Source organism: Gekko japonicus, unplaced genomic scaffold, assembly GCF_001447785.1.
Source record: "Gekko japonicus isolate JY-2015 unplaced genomic scaffold, Gekko_japonicus_V1.1 scaffold723, whole genome shotgun sequence".
Lineage (NCBI taxonomy): Eukaryota > Metazoa > Chordata > Lepidosauria > Squamata > Gekkonidae > Gekko > Gekko japonicus.
In genome coordinates, this window is record NW_015165850.1 from 229,442 (window position 1) to 243,114 (window position 13,673).

The following is a 13,673-nucleotide window of genomic DNA, read 5'->3' on the forward strand; positions in this document are numbered from 1 at the left end:
GGGAGCACATCCAGCCTGCACTAAAAGCACTGCACTGGCTGCCTATAGCATACCAAATTTGGTTCAAAGTGCTGGTTCTTACCTTTAAAAGCCCTATATGGTCAGGGGCCTACATACCTAAGGGATTGCCTTTCCCCACCCGTTCCCCAGAGAGCACTACAATTGGGATCCCAAAACCGTCTGGGCCCTTCTAGGCCTCAGAGAAGCCAGATTGGCTGTGATGAGGGCCAGGGCCCTCTCAGTGGTGGCTCTGTACTGGTGGAATGACCTCCCAGAGAACATCAGGGCCCTGTGGGACATATTACATTTCCACAGGGCCTGCAAGATGGAGCTCTTCCACCAGGCCTTTGATTAGGGAGCTGTACCTAATAAACTGAGGCCCTGGCCCCAATATAAACACCAATATTAACATCATTATTAACAGCCTGATGCAACCCAGACTATTATGTTAGCTGACTGCATGCCTATGTTAGATGCTGTTAATGCCCGCCATTGCTTATGAATCGCACCAGCACTTTATGCTATGTTTTGTAATTATATTGTGGTGATTTTATTTAAATTTTCTGTTTTAGTTGTTCTGTATATTTTATGTAAGTCGCCCTGAGCCTGCCTTGGCAGGGAGGGTGGAGTATAAATTAAATTAAATTAACAAATACTGCAGCCCATGTTCGTATGGGGCAATGACCTAGGGTCAGCCTAGGATGCCTACTCAATAAAATAGCTATGGACACTGCATGTGTACTAGACACTACACTACACATGTCCTGAAAAGTAGTCTTCTAGCACAGTGGCTCATTATGTCTGACAGGCATGCATTGCTAGAATTTCTCTCATTCTTACACAATCCAACATTTATATTGTTTTAGTCTGTACATACTTGAACTGGAATAAAGAATACAGTTCCTACCTTTCTACTAATGTATTTGTAGCTTTACTGTTCTCTTGAAAAAGGCAAATGAGGTTGTTTGGCAAGGAGAGATAGCTACACAGGTGTTCAAACTGGTTTCCACCACTTACTGCAAAAATAAGTCAACAGATAAGAGATTATCATTACTGCTACTAAAATATATTAAAAAGTATATGTTCCAATTCCACAAAAATGGATAGGAACAGCTCCTATGCTATAATAATATTACAGGAAACTAGTTTTTGAAAACATGTGCCTACATTCTATAAGAGACTAGCAGAATCAGCTAAGTGAGAAAAGTTTTATATTTAGGGTTTCATGACTGTATATTAAGTTGTCTATAGGCAAGCTTCATGTCTTGTTCAAATATTAATGAATGTTTATACATCTACAGTTAAAATATTTTAAATTACCTATTACTTTAACTACTGCTAACTACTACATTTTCTATAAAAGTACACTGCATCCACTTTCTCTGCTAAATAAGGAAGTTGTAATCAATGTTCCCTCTAAGGTGTGGAGTCTTGTGAGCAAAAATTCTACTTTGTGAGCTACTGGCATCAACGTTGTGAGCGAGCAATTTGGCTACTGCATAAACTAGTTTGCTCTGGAGCCCTCCTTCCTGAGCTGAGACAAAAAGGTGTGAGCCAGAGGCTAAAAAACAGTGAGCTAGCTCACACTAACTCAGCTTAGAGGGAACATTGGTTGTAATATACATTATAGGAAGTAACAGGAACTAATGCTCCTCTGTGAAGTTAGATGTGATAACTGATTTGCAGTGTGGTTCAGTTATTAATACCTTGTAATTCTGGTGGTACTGGAACTCCATTTAGATAGTGGAAGAACATAGCAGAGCACCTCAGAAAAGGCATGATCCCAGCTTTTATACTTCTCCACAGATGCCATCCAGAGGAAATTTCTTTCAAGGCACTACAAATACACATTACTTTTAAAAATGAACCCAAAATCAATTATACAAAGCTGTACAAGAACACCAAAACATTTTACTTCTATTCAGGGCTTTCTTTCTTGTTTTTTTTTAAAGAAAAAGCGCAGCAGGAACGTATTAGCATAACTGGCCACACCCAATAGCAGAAACTCATTAGCATATTAGGCCACACCCCATTACTTCCCTTGGCTTGCCTGCACGCCCCGCAACTGCAGGGAGCGCAGGCAAACCGGCCCTTGGACAGGCTGGGGAAGGCACATGGAGACATTTAAATGCCTCCCCGATCCTTCCAGTCCCCCCCACACACACCTTGGAGTTGGGGGGGGGTTTGCTCTCCAGGTCTTCCCTCTGTAGCCAGGCACACAGAGGTTTTAGCCGTAGTGGGTGTGGCCAACTCTGAAGCCAACCGGAATTCTGTTCCTGTGCGTTCCTGTCCAAAAATAGCCCTGCTTCTATTCTAGAAATACAATGCTTTTAAAATTTACATTAGAGGTGAATATATAGTCCTTAGTCTTTAAGCAACACGTATGAGAATATCTGTACTTCTTTAACAGGCTTAGGCTGGAAGGACACATTTATGCCTTTTAAAAATTCATTAACTAAATTAATAAAAAGAGCTGCTAAAGCTAAAATTTTAAGGTAGAAAATTGGTGCAGAGGAAGAGTGTGGCCTAATATGCTAATGAGCTGTGCTGTCAGGGGTGTGGCCTATTATGCTAATGAGCTCATGCTGGGCTTTTTCTACAAAAAGGGCCCTGGCTACTGTTATACATGCCTTGGTACCTTCTAGACTGGATCACTGTTAATGAGACCACCTTGGAAATTTCCTAGTAATATAGCAATCAAATTACTATATGAAGCTGACACCACTCATCACCTCACCTCAGTTTCCAGTCAGTTTCCACACACAATTCAAATCTTTGGTTTTGACCAGAATACCCAAAAGCTCAGCCACATCCATAAGTCTGCCTCTGTGTTCCAAGATAGTCAGACAAAAGCCTATTCCAAGTGCCTCCCCACTTCTGAGGTCATGAAGTCAAATTAGTTATTTTTTTTCCTTGGGACAGGCTATTGAAAGGGATCAAGGGATGGAAATCTCAGATCAGAATCTAGCCTTTTACCTTCCAGCATACTGCCCAAGACATTTATACAAAGCAAGCACATCTTCTTCTTCACCAGAAGGGTTTTCTTGGTCCATGCCATTTTCTTCTGGGGGGAAAAAACAAAGAAAAAACACTTCTAAACTATTCAATTAAATGTAGACAATAAAACTGGAAAATGCTGCACAACTTTGCGGATGGTAACACCATTATTGGAGGAATCCCTTTTGTCACAAGGGGCACAACCTCAGCTATACACCTTATACATACGATCAAGTCCAAACCAATACTCATCAAAATTCTCACTTCCCATAAGTGCTGAGAAGTTACTACGCATCAATTTTGTATTAGAATGTTCATTGATTTTTTAGGATTCTTATGAATGTTTATACTATCTGCCTATCACTTGGAGGCTAATCGAATGTCAACAGAAATGGACCCTCCATGCCCTTACTACAGCTAACTGAAAAGATAGAAGTCCACCTCCAGTAAATCAATGGATCAAGGACCTTACAGCTCTATCAACATTTGAAAACATAGCATACAGATGGCAATTGTGTATAGATTTATTTTTAGGTATCTGGAAATCATTTATCGAAACTTATGTGTAGATTTGTCAACACTGTTATAGTTTTGTATTTATGCTTTAAAAAAAAAAAAGATCTTAGTTGTTTGATTTTAAGTTTTTCCCCATTCTTTTTTCTGTTCTTTTTTAAGAAAAAAAAGTGCTGTTCATATATGTCATATTCCCTCCTGATTATACCCCCAAGCACGGAGAGCTTCACGTAAGGTATGCTCTTTATTTTCCCAATGAAGCTGCTCTTAATCCATACATTTTCCAAAGAATGTTTACTCTAAACAACTTTTACCTTGCCTGAACTACAAGTCAGTTTTAGATACTGAATACATGCAGAATCATCATTTATTTAGAAAATGAATATGGACTCTCCAGAGACCTGCTTGAGGCTGGTCCACAAAATAAAATCATAAAACCCACCATAAAATCATCAATCTTAAAGCCATAACAACAACATTACTCAGTCTACAAGGCTACTAGTAAAATAACCCTTGCTACAGGCAGACCACTAAAAGAGTGCAAAGACATTGAACATATTAATGCCTTACAGTAGAGTAAGAGCCTCAAGGAGGACAGCATTCCAAAGGCTAGGTGCCACCACTCTGATTGCCACTTGACTCACCTTTGCAGGTGGAGCCAAAGACAGCAAGACATGAGAAGAGGATCTTAATGGCAGGCTGCACAGTATGGACAGAGGTGGTCTTCCAAGTACTTATTCATGTACTTAATTTATAGCCTGCCCTTTTCACAATTATGCAAGCAAAAACAATGCAACCAGAGCAGTATTATATGTACAACAATGCAGTAAAACAGGACTATAAAATTAGAGGGTAGTGCACTAAAAACACTATACTATGAACAATGAACAGCCCCAAACTGTTAAGGGCTTTAAAGGTATGAGCCATTATTCTGACTTGTGCTCAGGAACAATGGGCAGCCAATGTAGATCTTTTAACACAGCAGAGATATAAGCCCTTTCTCTGGCATCTGACGATAAGCCCGTCATAGCATTTCGACAAACTGAAATTTCCCGTTTTCAAGGGCACCACAAGAAAAAAAACACAAGGGTAAACACTACTTTATAAGTTACATTTAGCAGCATTTAAGTTATGAACTCAAAATGATATTCAGTATCCAATAACTGTAGTTTTTGTATATTAACACAGCGGCCCAAAGGAAAGGACACAGAATTTAAGCATTCATATAGCACATCCTTAGACTGCTATAACCACTATCACTTTTTGTCACCCATGTGGAAAACTCTTCTTCTTGTAATAAAACAGTACAACTCCAAATTAGTGTCATTTTAATATATCCCTCATAATTTCCCCCCTCCCTGTGGTTCCCCGGCATTAACAAATCAGTATCAGAACAAAGTTTGAGTCCAGTGGCACCTTTAAGACCAACAAAGTTTTATATAAGCATCAGATACAGCGATACTTCTTCAGATACAGTCTGTATCTGAAGAAGTGTGCTTGTACACGAAACCTTGAATACAACTTTGTTGGTCTTGAAGGTGCCACTGGACTCAAACTTTGTTCTCCTGCTTCAGACCAACTCGGCTACCCACCTGAATCAAATCAGTATCAGGTTTGACAGTACATATTACCTGTGGATGAGGTAAGTATGATTTGTACAATATGTGCCATAGTGACAAGGTGGAAGATATGCATATCTCCAGTACGAAGACTGACACCTGAAAAGTCCTGACAGTGTACAACGGGGAAGGAGAGCACCAAACAGACCTGTAGAGAGGGGGAAATGTATAAAAGGAACAATCATTTTCTCATTACCTGCATTTGTACCTGCTTGTTCAAATGCTGTGAACAATCCTCCACCTCAATCTTATAGAAAGGAAAAAATGGAAGGGGTTTTAAATGTAATAGGACTCTTTTTGTAGCAGGAACTCCTTTGCATATTAGGCGACACACCCCTAATGTAGCCAATCCTCCAAGAGTTTACAGAGCTCTTCTTACAGGGGCTACTGTAAGCTCTTGGAGGACTGGCTACATGAGGGATGTGTCGCCTAATATGCAAAGGAGTTCCTGCGACTAAAAGAGCCCTGAATATAACCAAGTAGGCTACTTCTTCAAACAAAAGGAAAAAGTCACACACAGCTTCATCACCAATAACTAGACAATTACCAGCAAGGTTGCATGCGTGGCGATGGGAAAGAGGGGTTTGCTACATTTAACAATCAGTTTCTGAAAATATTTCTAGCACTTCACACTTTCCTCATTGGATGTCGTGCCACTGAAGCACTGTTAGAATTCAGGAGATACTTACCAATAAATGAAACATGTCGATATCAAGAATGCATGGAAGATTTCTTTTTTTTTCATTAGGCACCAGTGCTGGTTATTCAAAACACAAAATAGATATTAATGAAAGAACATGTATATCCTCCATTAATTTAGTGAGCAGCCAGTTAAGTCATACGCTCTATGTCCTGAAGATACCAGAACTTCATAAGAGCATTACTGAATTCATTTATCTTTATTTAGGTTACTTCTATGCTGCCTCTTCATACTGCAGCTTGAGGCAGCTTACAATTAAAATCGCAATATTAAAAACAAGCTATTGGAGAGCATAAAAACTACCTACAAAACAGAGACAGACATTAAAAAACTGGTAATATAAAACCCTTAATTAAAAGTGCAGCTTGAGGCAGTTTACAATTAAAATCACAATATTAAAAACAAGCTATTGGACAGCATTAAAACTATCTACAAAACAGAGACAGACATTAACAAACTGGTAATATAAAACCCTTAATTAAAACACTGGGCAAAAAGATATGTTTTAGCCTGGCACATAAAAGAGTAAAATAGGTACCAGGCAAACCTCAAGGCAGAGGACATTCCAAAGGCGAGGTGCCACCACAGAAAATGCCCTGTCTATAGCTGCCACCCACCTCACCTCTGAAGGCAGCAGTGACCAGGGCTTGAGAGGCAGCCCTTAACTGACAAGCTGGATAACATGGGAGGAGATAGTCCTTCAGGTACCCTAGCCCCAAGCCATTTAGGGCCTTAAAGGTAAGAACCAGCCTTTTGAATTGGGCCTGGAAACAAATGGGTAACCAGTGCACATCTTTCAGCATATGGGTGATGCAATCTCTGTAACCAACCCGTGGCAATAGCCTGGCTACTGCATTTTAGACCAACTGAAGTTTCTGAACCATTTTCAAAGGTAGCCCCACACAGAGCATGTTACAATAACTGCTTTGTCCACGGATAAAGATTAAATGTGGGCCCTAATTACACACAGATAAGAGAGCTTTTAACGTGTAAACATGACCACAGCTTAGTAAGAAAATGCATACTTTGCATCCAGTTCTGCACGAGTGGCTGTTTGAAGCAGTACAATGAGGTGAGGCTGCCACACTGTTGGGGCTCAGCTAATCCTTGTGGGTTGTGTGCATGTGAGACAGACAGAGAGATGGACAGTGGGGAAACTAAATGTCTTCAACCGGCCCTGTTCCTAGAACCTTGGGTAGTAGAGCTTGGCCCTCTCCCAGTGATGCTGGAGAAACCAATGGTCTCCCTCAGTACAGGGCAAATAGGTATGATCTTCATGGCTTTCTGCAAGGTATCCTGGGAATGAAAGGTTTAGCAAGGAACTGAAAATTCTGATGGGATCCTAGCAACAACAATTTCCAGGCCATCTCAGCCCAACCTATGAGATCGTTAAAAACAGCCTGTTGAAAGGTGGACAGTCTTAATGTTCACCTAAGGGGTTCTGTGCTTTTAGAGAAATATTCTCCTAGAAGAAAGAATATCAGGCACTATATATAACTAATAATCAGCTTCTGTAAGACCACATCGCAGTAGCATAATAAACAGAGTACTAAGATTTTAAGATCACCAGTTTTTTTTACTCAACCATCTTTTGTTACCCTAAAAGCACACAGTTTGGTACAATTAAAAATACACAATGGCCTGTTTTGCATCTCACATTAATGCTGTTAAGCAAATCCCAAAAAGCTGTTATAGAAAATTCAGAAATTTGGTAAATGTGAATCAGATCCTACACTTTATCCAAAAGAGAGAGTTCATGGAAGTGATTTCCGTAATTTCTGTCTTTCCTCAGCAGCCTCCTGACCCTGCTGCCTCTGTCATTACTGAGGGGTGGGGAACCCTCTAGAACAGGGGTGTCAAACTCATTTGTTATGAGGGCCAGATCTGACATAAATGAGACCTTGTTGGGCCAGGCCATGTGGGTCATAAAATGTAATGCCAGGTAGTGGAGATATAAACTTTATAAAGTACACAAACACAAAGGGTTGTTTTTTACTTAAAATAAAAACATGCTTAAAACATTAGTACTCTTGCAATATTTTGTTTATTTAACACTGTCTGATAACTGACACCTCTTGCTCTGAATTATTGCATCAAAATGTCTGTGCTGTTGCAATCTTGAGTATGCTGTTCAGGTGTGTATCTGTAAGCTGCAAACCTACATTGATGCAACAGCAGCAGAACTGGAAGAAGCAGAAGACAGCCAGTTCCACTGTGGGCCTGATCTGACCCCCGGGCCACATGTTTGACACCCCAGCTCTAGAAGATCAGGATACTTTGTGGCACAGATGGCTCCACTAAGAAGAGTGACTCAGCAGGAATCAGCAGTAACGCTGTTCCTCCCCTAGTTGTGAACTCCTACACAAACAGCTTCCATGAACTTTCTCCACTAAAATAATAATAAGACACAAACCATATATTTCCCCAATACCAGCATCTCAGGGAGATACAAGCTGGAAGGGGAGCCTCTCAACATGATCCTCCCCATTGACAAAGATTACCAGATTACAGACAGCTGCTCCATAGCAAGAGTTTATTAGGTTTAATTTTCCAGAACAAGCATAGTGGTAGTCTTATGCAGATACCACAAGCTCACTTGGGAAACACTGTTTGGAGTACATGCCACAGTCATGTTTCATGGCAAGGACTTGGAAACAAATCCAGAACTCACATATGAATTGCTGCCAGAAACCCACTGAAACAGATGGGACAGGCCCTTGCACACAGAGTTTCCACATCTAGTTTGGGGAGTCAAAGACTTGAGAATGCACAAGTGTTAAACAGATGTGTTATAGTCAATCTCTCTCCTTATGCTATAATAGAGAAAAGTTACCATTTATTGAACTTACATGAGAAAAGCATACAAAAGTGACCCTGTACTGCCGAAAGTGAAGAAACTGTCCAGTGTGCTGCAGCAAATCTGGTCAATGAAGTAAGGCAGTCATCCTAAACAGAATACCAGGATTAGTGCAACATAAAAAAAGGACGAATGGAAGAAAAAAACCCAAATAGAGATAAACTCTTTTCTGCTGTTTAATTAAAACCAGATTCCTTGGGAAATTTTTTGCTGTTCTGAAATTTCAGGATTAATATTAGCACTTTTAGCCTTCTATATGACATTTCATACAGGAAACAGCCATATTATTCACTGCTTGCTTTTCAGATAGTTGTCTTCTTACAGTAGCTAGTTATTGTCTGAGATGGGCCCGAAGTAAGGTTTATCACTATAGCTTCAATGAATGGGCCTACCCTTCAAAGCATCAAAGTAAGATGAGAGTTAGAACATACCTGTCGACAAGGTAAGTGACCAAACAATGGTTTATCTTCATCACCTAGCATTCGTTCTGTGGAAAGCAAAATTAATTATGGTTTTTAATTGAGAGGAATTCAGCAAGAACATGCCTTCTACAATTTTCGGCAAATTAAGAAAGAGTAAATTAGTTACCCATTGTTTGTATTGTATATGCACAACTGCCCCAGCACACTATGGGTACACGAGAATCTTCTTCATTGGGATGGACCTTTAGTCCCACTTTATATGTCGCAGTGCCAAATGTTTTTAGCATTTCTTTAATGCTTTCAGAATACGGATTCCTTAGATAAATGAAAAATAGATTATTTGCAAGTTTTAAAACTTGATTTTTAAAGCAGCTTAACATTGCCTAGATTAGTCATGCATTTCTGAATATACGAGTATCACAAATATACGAATATCACATTTTATTCTAGACTGTGTTGGTATATGGAGGTGTGGCCATGCTAGTCCTCTGTAACAAAATAAAGCAGAAATCCAGTGACACCTAATGACTAACAATGTTTATTTCAGCATGAGCTTTCATGAGTCAGAGCTTGCTTTTTCAGATATATGAAAAGGACATCATTTCAGGAATTCTTATAGGGTACATTACAGAAGAGGGGAGTTGAGGCAGAGAGAGACTTGCTATAAATGCCATCAAAATCTTTCAAATGTTTCTTGAAGCTATTTGAGACTGATACAAAGGAAACTAGGGGTGAGCTAGTTGCTCTCTCTTTTTTTATGCCTGTTCATATATTTGTTGGTACCTAGGCTCCATTATTTCCATTATTTGTAGATTTATTTTCATTGTGTATCCACATAGCACTGTTTGCAATGCTGATTTAATAATGCACAGATGGTCAAAAATGTGCACATTTCATAAGTAAAAAATCAGTGTGAGAAAACGGAAAATACCATGAAAATAATAATGCATTCGGTACACACTAGGGAGAAACTAAATTGAAATAGGAATTTCCGACTTGAAAAAAAACAGGGATAAGAAATTCAAAATAATCTCTAACAGCAGCTGAGACTGAAATTGGTCTTTATATCAATGAAGCATCCAAGCATCTGTTATGTTCTAACGGCTATAGAAACAATTCCACTTACAATAAAAATGCTGCCATTAGCTTTCAAAAATATTTCAAGTGTGATTCTCTGTGTAAAGTACTGGAACAGATTTTGATTCTACACATAGTAGATGATTAAGGTCAGACGTTTCAGGCAGGGATGTGCATCCAGTCTGAATATATACCTGAAAAATACCTTATTGGTATGTGAAATGCTATTTGGGATTCTTGAGAATACCGGTATCTGGTCCCACATATTTCTGGAAATATTCAGGAATATCTGAGGACAGCACTTTAAGGATCCCAGGACTTTTTTAAAAAACAGGCTTCCTGGGCAACAGGAAGGCAACTCCTGGGAGACTGTGAACAACCTCTCTTGGCCAAGGGAAGGCAGCTCCCATCTGGCTGGCTCCTTCACCTTCCCTTCCTCTTTTGTGAGAGCAGGGCTCTTTTCCAGGGCCATTTTTTCTTCCCTGTCCACCCCCACCCCCCCGTGAGGATGGCTGGGGGCACCCACAGAATTGGAACTCTGATCCAATTTGCTTGAAATGGGGTGGGGTGTGTGTCTTCAGGCAGCACTAACTGCCCTGCAATTCTGGTGTCATTTGGTTGAAAAACAGCTATTCCAGCCCCTCCCCAAAAGAGAATAATGGAAACGAATCAAATTCAAATACCCTTTATTGGCACACAATATTAGAAGCATTTGCCAATAATACAATCCAAAAGAAATTATAAGATAGATAGTCGTGGCTATGTCAGGCCTAACTCAAGTTGTCACAAGCTAGATTTGACCATACAAAAGATGCCTGAATCATAAAATAAATTGGCATTCTAAACTTTTAAACTTAATTTTTTAGACTTATAAATTAAGAATCATTAATATGGTCAGGGAATGGAAACGAATCCTGAAAAACCAAACTTGAAACAGTACTAAGGGACCCAAATACCATCAAATACTCATATTTATGCCCTTCCCCAAATAATGTACATCCCTGTTCACATCTCTCTCAGGGTACAAATAAACAAAATAATAAAGCAAGATAAATACAACTAATCAATAAGTAGACTGAAGTTTAAAAAATTAATTGGTATCTTTACAGAATTATATTAATATTTATTTATTTAATTCATTTATATTCTGCCTTTCTTCCCAGTGTGGACCCAAAGCAGCGTACATCATTCTTCTCCCCTTTTATCTTTTTTAATTAAAAAAATTAACTGATAATTACAGGGTTATATTATGATAAAATACGTTAAGAACAGCAAATTAAAGTTTCTAAAAAAGCGTATCTTGTATATTAGGAATCACAGTGATTAAAGGTTGATGTATTCTTTATATCATTTAGAATCACCTGAAACTTTATTTTTTGGAAGTCAAAATTCAAGAAGATTTTTCATAACATTACTTGATCATCTCAATCACTTTTGTAAATAAGGGTTGTGTAAATGAAAAACAATCATTTATGTTGTGCATAGCAGAACTGTAATGTATTATATTATTATGCTATTTTTCTGATAATTAATACTTTATTAGAGGAAGAACAGGATAAAAATGTGACAGAATTACCCATTTGAGGAGACCTCAGAGGAACATACATTTCTCCCCATTCCACTCCAGTTTTATCCTTGCAACAACTGTGTGATAGATTAAGCTGAGAGAAAGTAACTGGCCCAAGGCCACCAAGGTATTTAAAATCAATTTAGGTTTTTGCAGTTTCAAGTAGAATCTGGTTTCACCATCCTTAAATCTCCTCACCATAAAACTTCTGGCTACAAGTCTGTAGATAAACAGATCTTCATTATCTGACACACTCCTATGATTGTGCCTTTATATAATTAGCAACACCTAAGGTTGTTGAGGCTGGTTTTTATTAGTGTTTTAACCGTCCTACCTTCCTCATTAGTTTCGGCCTTGTCTGTTTATACTGAAATCACAATTTTTCTTTTGTGGCCTTTTGATCAATATAGTTGAAAAATAAATCTAAATACTAGTTAAGGTATCACAGTTTTCAGTACTGGCACACACAAGATAATACCCAAGCTAACTTTTCCACGGTAGCTTATTGCTTGATAGAACTCAGCTTAGCCATTTTGCCATTATTTTTTTCTAATCTGTGTATCATTTTCTTAAGCTATAACTGAACAAATTGGTATATTAGTGGTAGTTATCTGTCTAATAGAGTTGAAGTAATCTGCTAGCCTTTGTTAATGAATGCCCTAAAATGTATCTATATGTTCATTGTTTTAGCTTCTCCGTAGCTTATTAAATGAATACATACTTTGGTTGGAATTCTGGTCTGAACCCTTCAGGAAGCTGCAGCTCATCCATTTTTTCTGAGTTACTGCAAGACGGTTTACCTTAAAAGAAAGTCAAACACTATTACTCTAGCTGGATGTTAATAATGCTGTGCAGACTGAAGACTAAAAGTCATCTTACCATACACAGGAAAAGTTGCAATTCAAATCCCCCAAAACAAGACACACTATCTAAAGATCAACTTCAATAAATAAATAATAAAGACCAAACAGAAAAACCTGTTTTTTTGTATGTTTAAGAAACATAACTGTGAGATTAATGTCATACTTACTGCCACTTTCCTGATCTTGAAGAATACACAAGGCTTTGACTTGCTGAGATACTATTCTTAACCACCGAGCTAGATTTTGTTGACTTGAAAAATCTAACCTGGCAGAGTGGGAAAAAGATGCTCAAATTATCTGTTTACACAAAACTAGAATTCCCACAGCCCCTCTTGATTAATAATTACTAGACTACATTAAAAGCCAAATTCTGTGACCTCTGCATCTTAAGCCCATTAAGCAGATTTACAAGAACTGCTATTTTGTGTAATTATGTATATATGGCTATTTAGCTCAATTTATCCCAGTTTTGCTTTTTATGGACAGTTTGCGTGTTGTGAGATTTTTCTGTGTATTGCTACAGTGTGACAAAGATGGAATTCTAAAAATTGGCTACTATAGAAGCATCAAGTACAATATATATACACACACACACACAAACAGATACACTTAGCAATTACCTAGGCCTTTTTTGTACTGCAATGGCATTACGCCTTATTTCTCCATCAAAGAAATAGAGTCTTTAAACATCTTGTTGCTAAGCCTCAGTCAGAGACTGAGTCACTGTCAGTGACATTATCAGCTATAATTATATAGACCAAGCAAAAAAGTCTTTCCCTTCGGGATTTCTCTAAATTTCTACTAACATAACTGCCATTTCCTGCAGCTACAGTGCAAAAACCTGTATCCAACAGAAGAAAGACTCAAATCCCTGTGACATAGTTTTGTGTGCGGCACAGCAAATCTCTTAATGCTGCTCTCTGACCTGTTAAGCAGATGATCACTGATGTTTACTTGTCAATGTCAAGGTTTTGCCACGTGCGACTTTGCCTTGTTAGTCTTTTGCCAGGGCAAATCCAATACCAGTTAAAAATACAGCATCTTCAAAAATGAAGCAG

The 13,673-nt window shown here is 38.6% G+C and overlaps 1 protein-coding gene across 2 annotated transcripts in view; it reads right to left on the reverse strand.

The window, feature by feature from the left end:
* Positions 1-13,673, reverse strand: part of UBR2 (ubiquitin protein ligase E3 component n-recognin 2) — a 67,197-nt gene that overhangs the window by 6,815 nt on the left and 46,709 nt on the right. For both annotated transcript variants that reach the window (XM_015411114.1, XM_015411115.1), the window contains exons 33-42: positions 12,783-12,880; positions 12,474-12,552; positions 9,275-9,423; positions 9,118-9,173; positions 8,679-8,775; positions 5,819-5,886; positions 5,142-5,277; positions 2,977-3,064; positions 1,707-1,837; positions 908-1,016 (exon numbers count right to left, since the gene is read on the reverse strand). In XM_015411114.1, the coding sequence (XP_015266600.1) occupies positions 908-1,016; positions 1,707-1,837; positions 2,977-3,064; positions 5,142-5,277; positions 5,819-5,886; positions 8,679-8,775; positions 9,118-9,173; positions 9,275-9,423; positions 12,474-12,552; positions 12,783-12,880 (1,011 nt within the window). The remainder of the gene's footprint in view (positions 1-907; positions 1,017-1,706; positions 1,838-2,976; positions 3,065-5,141; positions 5,278-5,818; positions 5,887-8,678; positions 8,776-9,117; positions 9,174-9,274; positions 9,424-12,473; positions 12,553-12,782; positions 12,881-13,673) is intronic.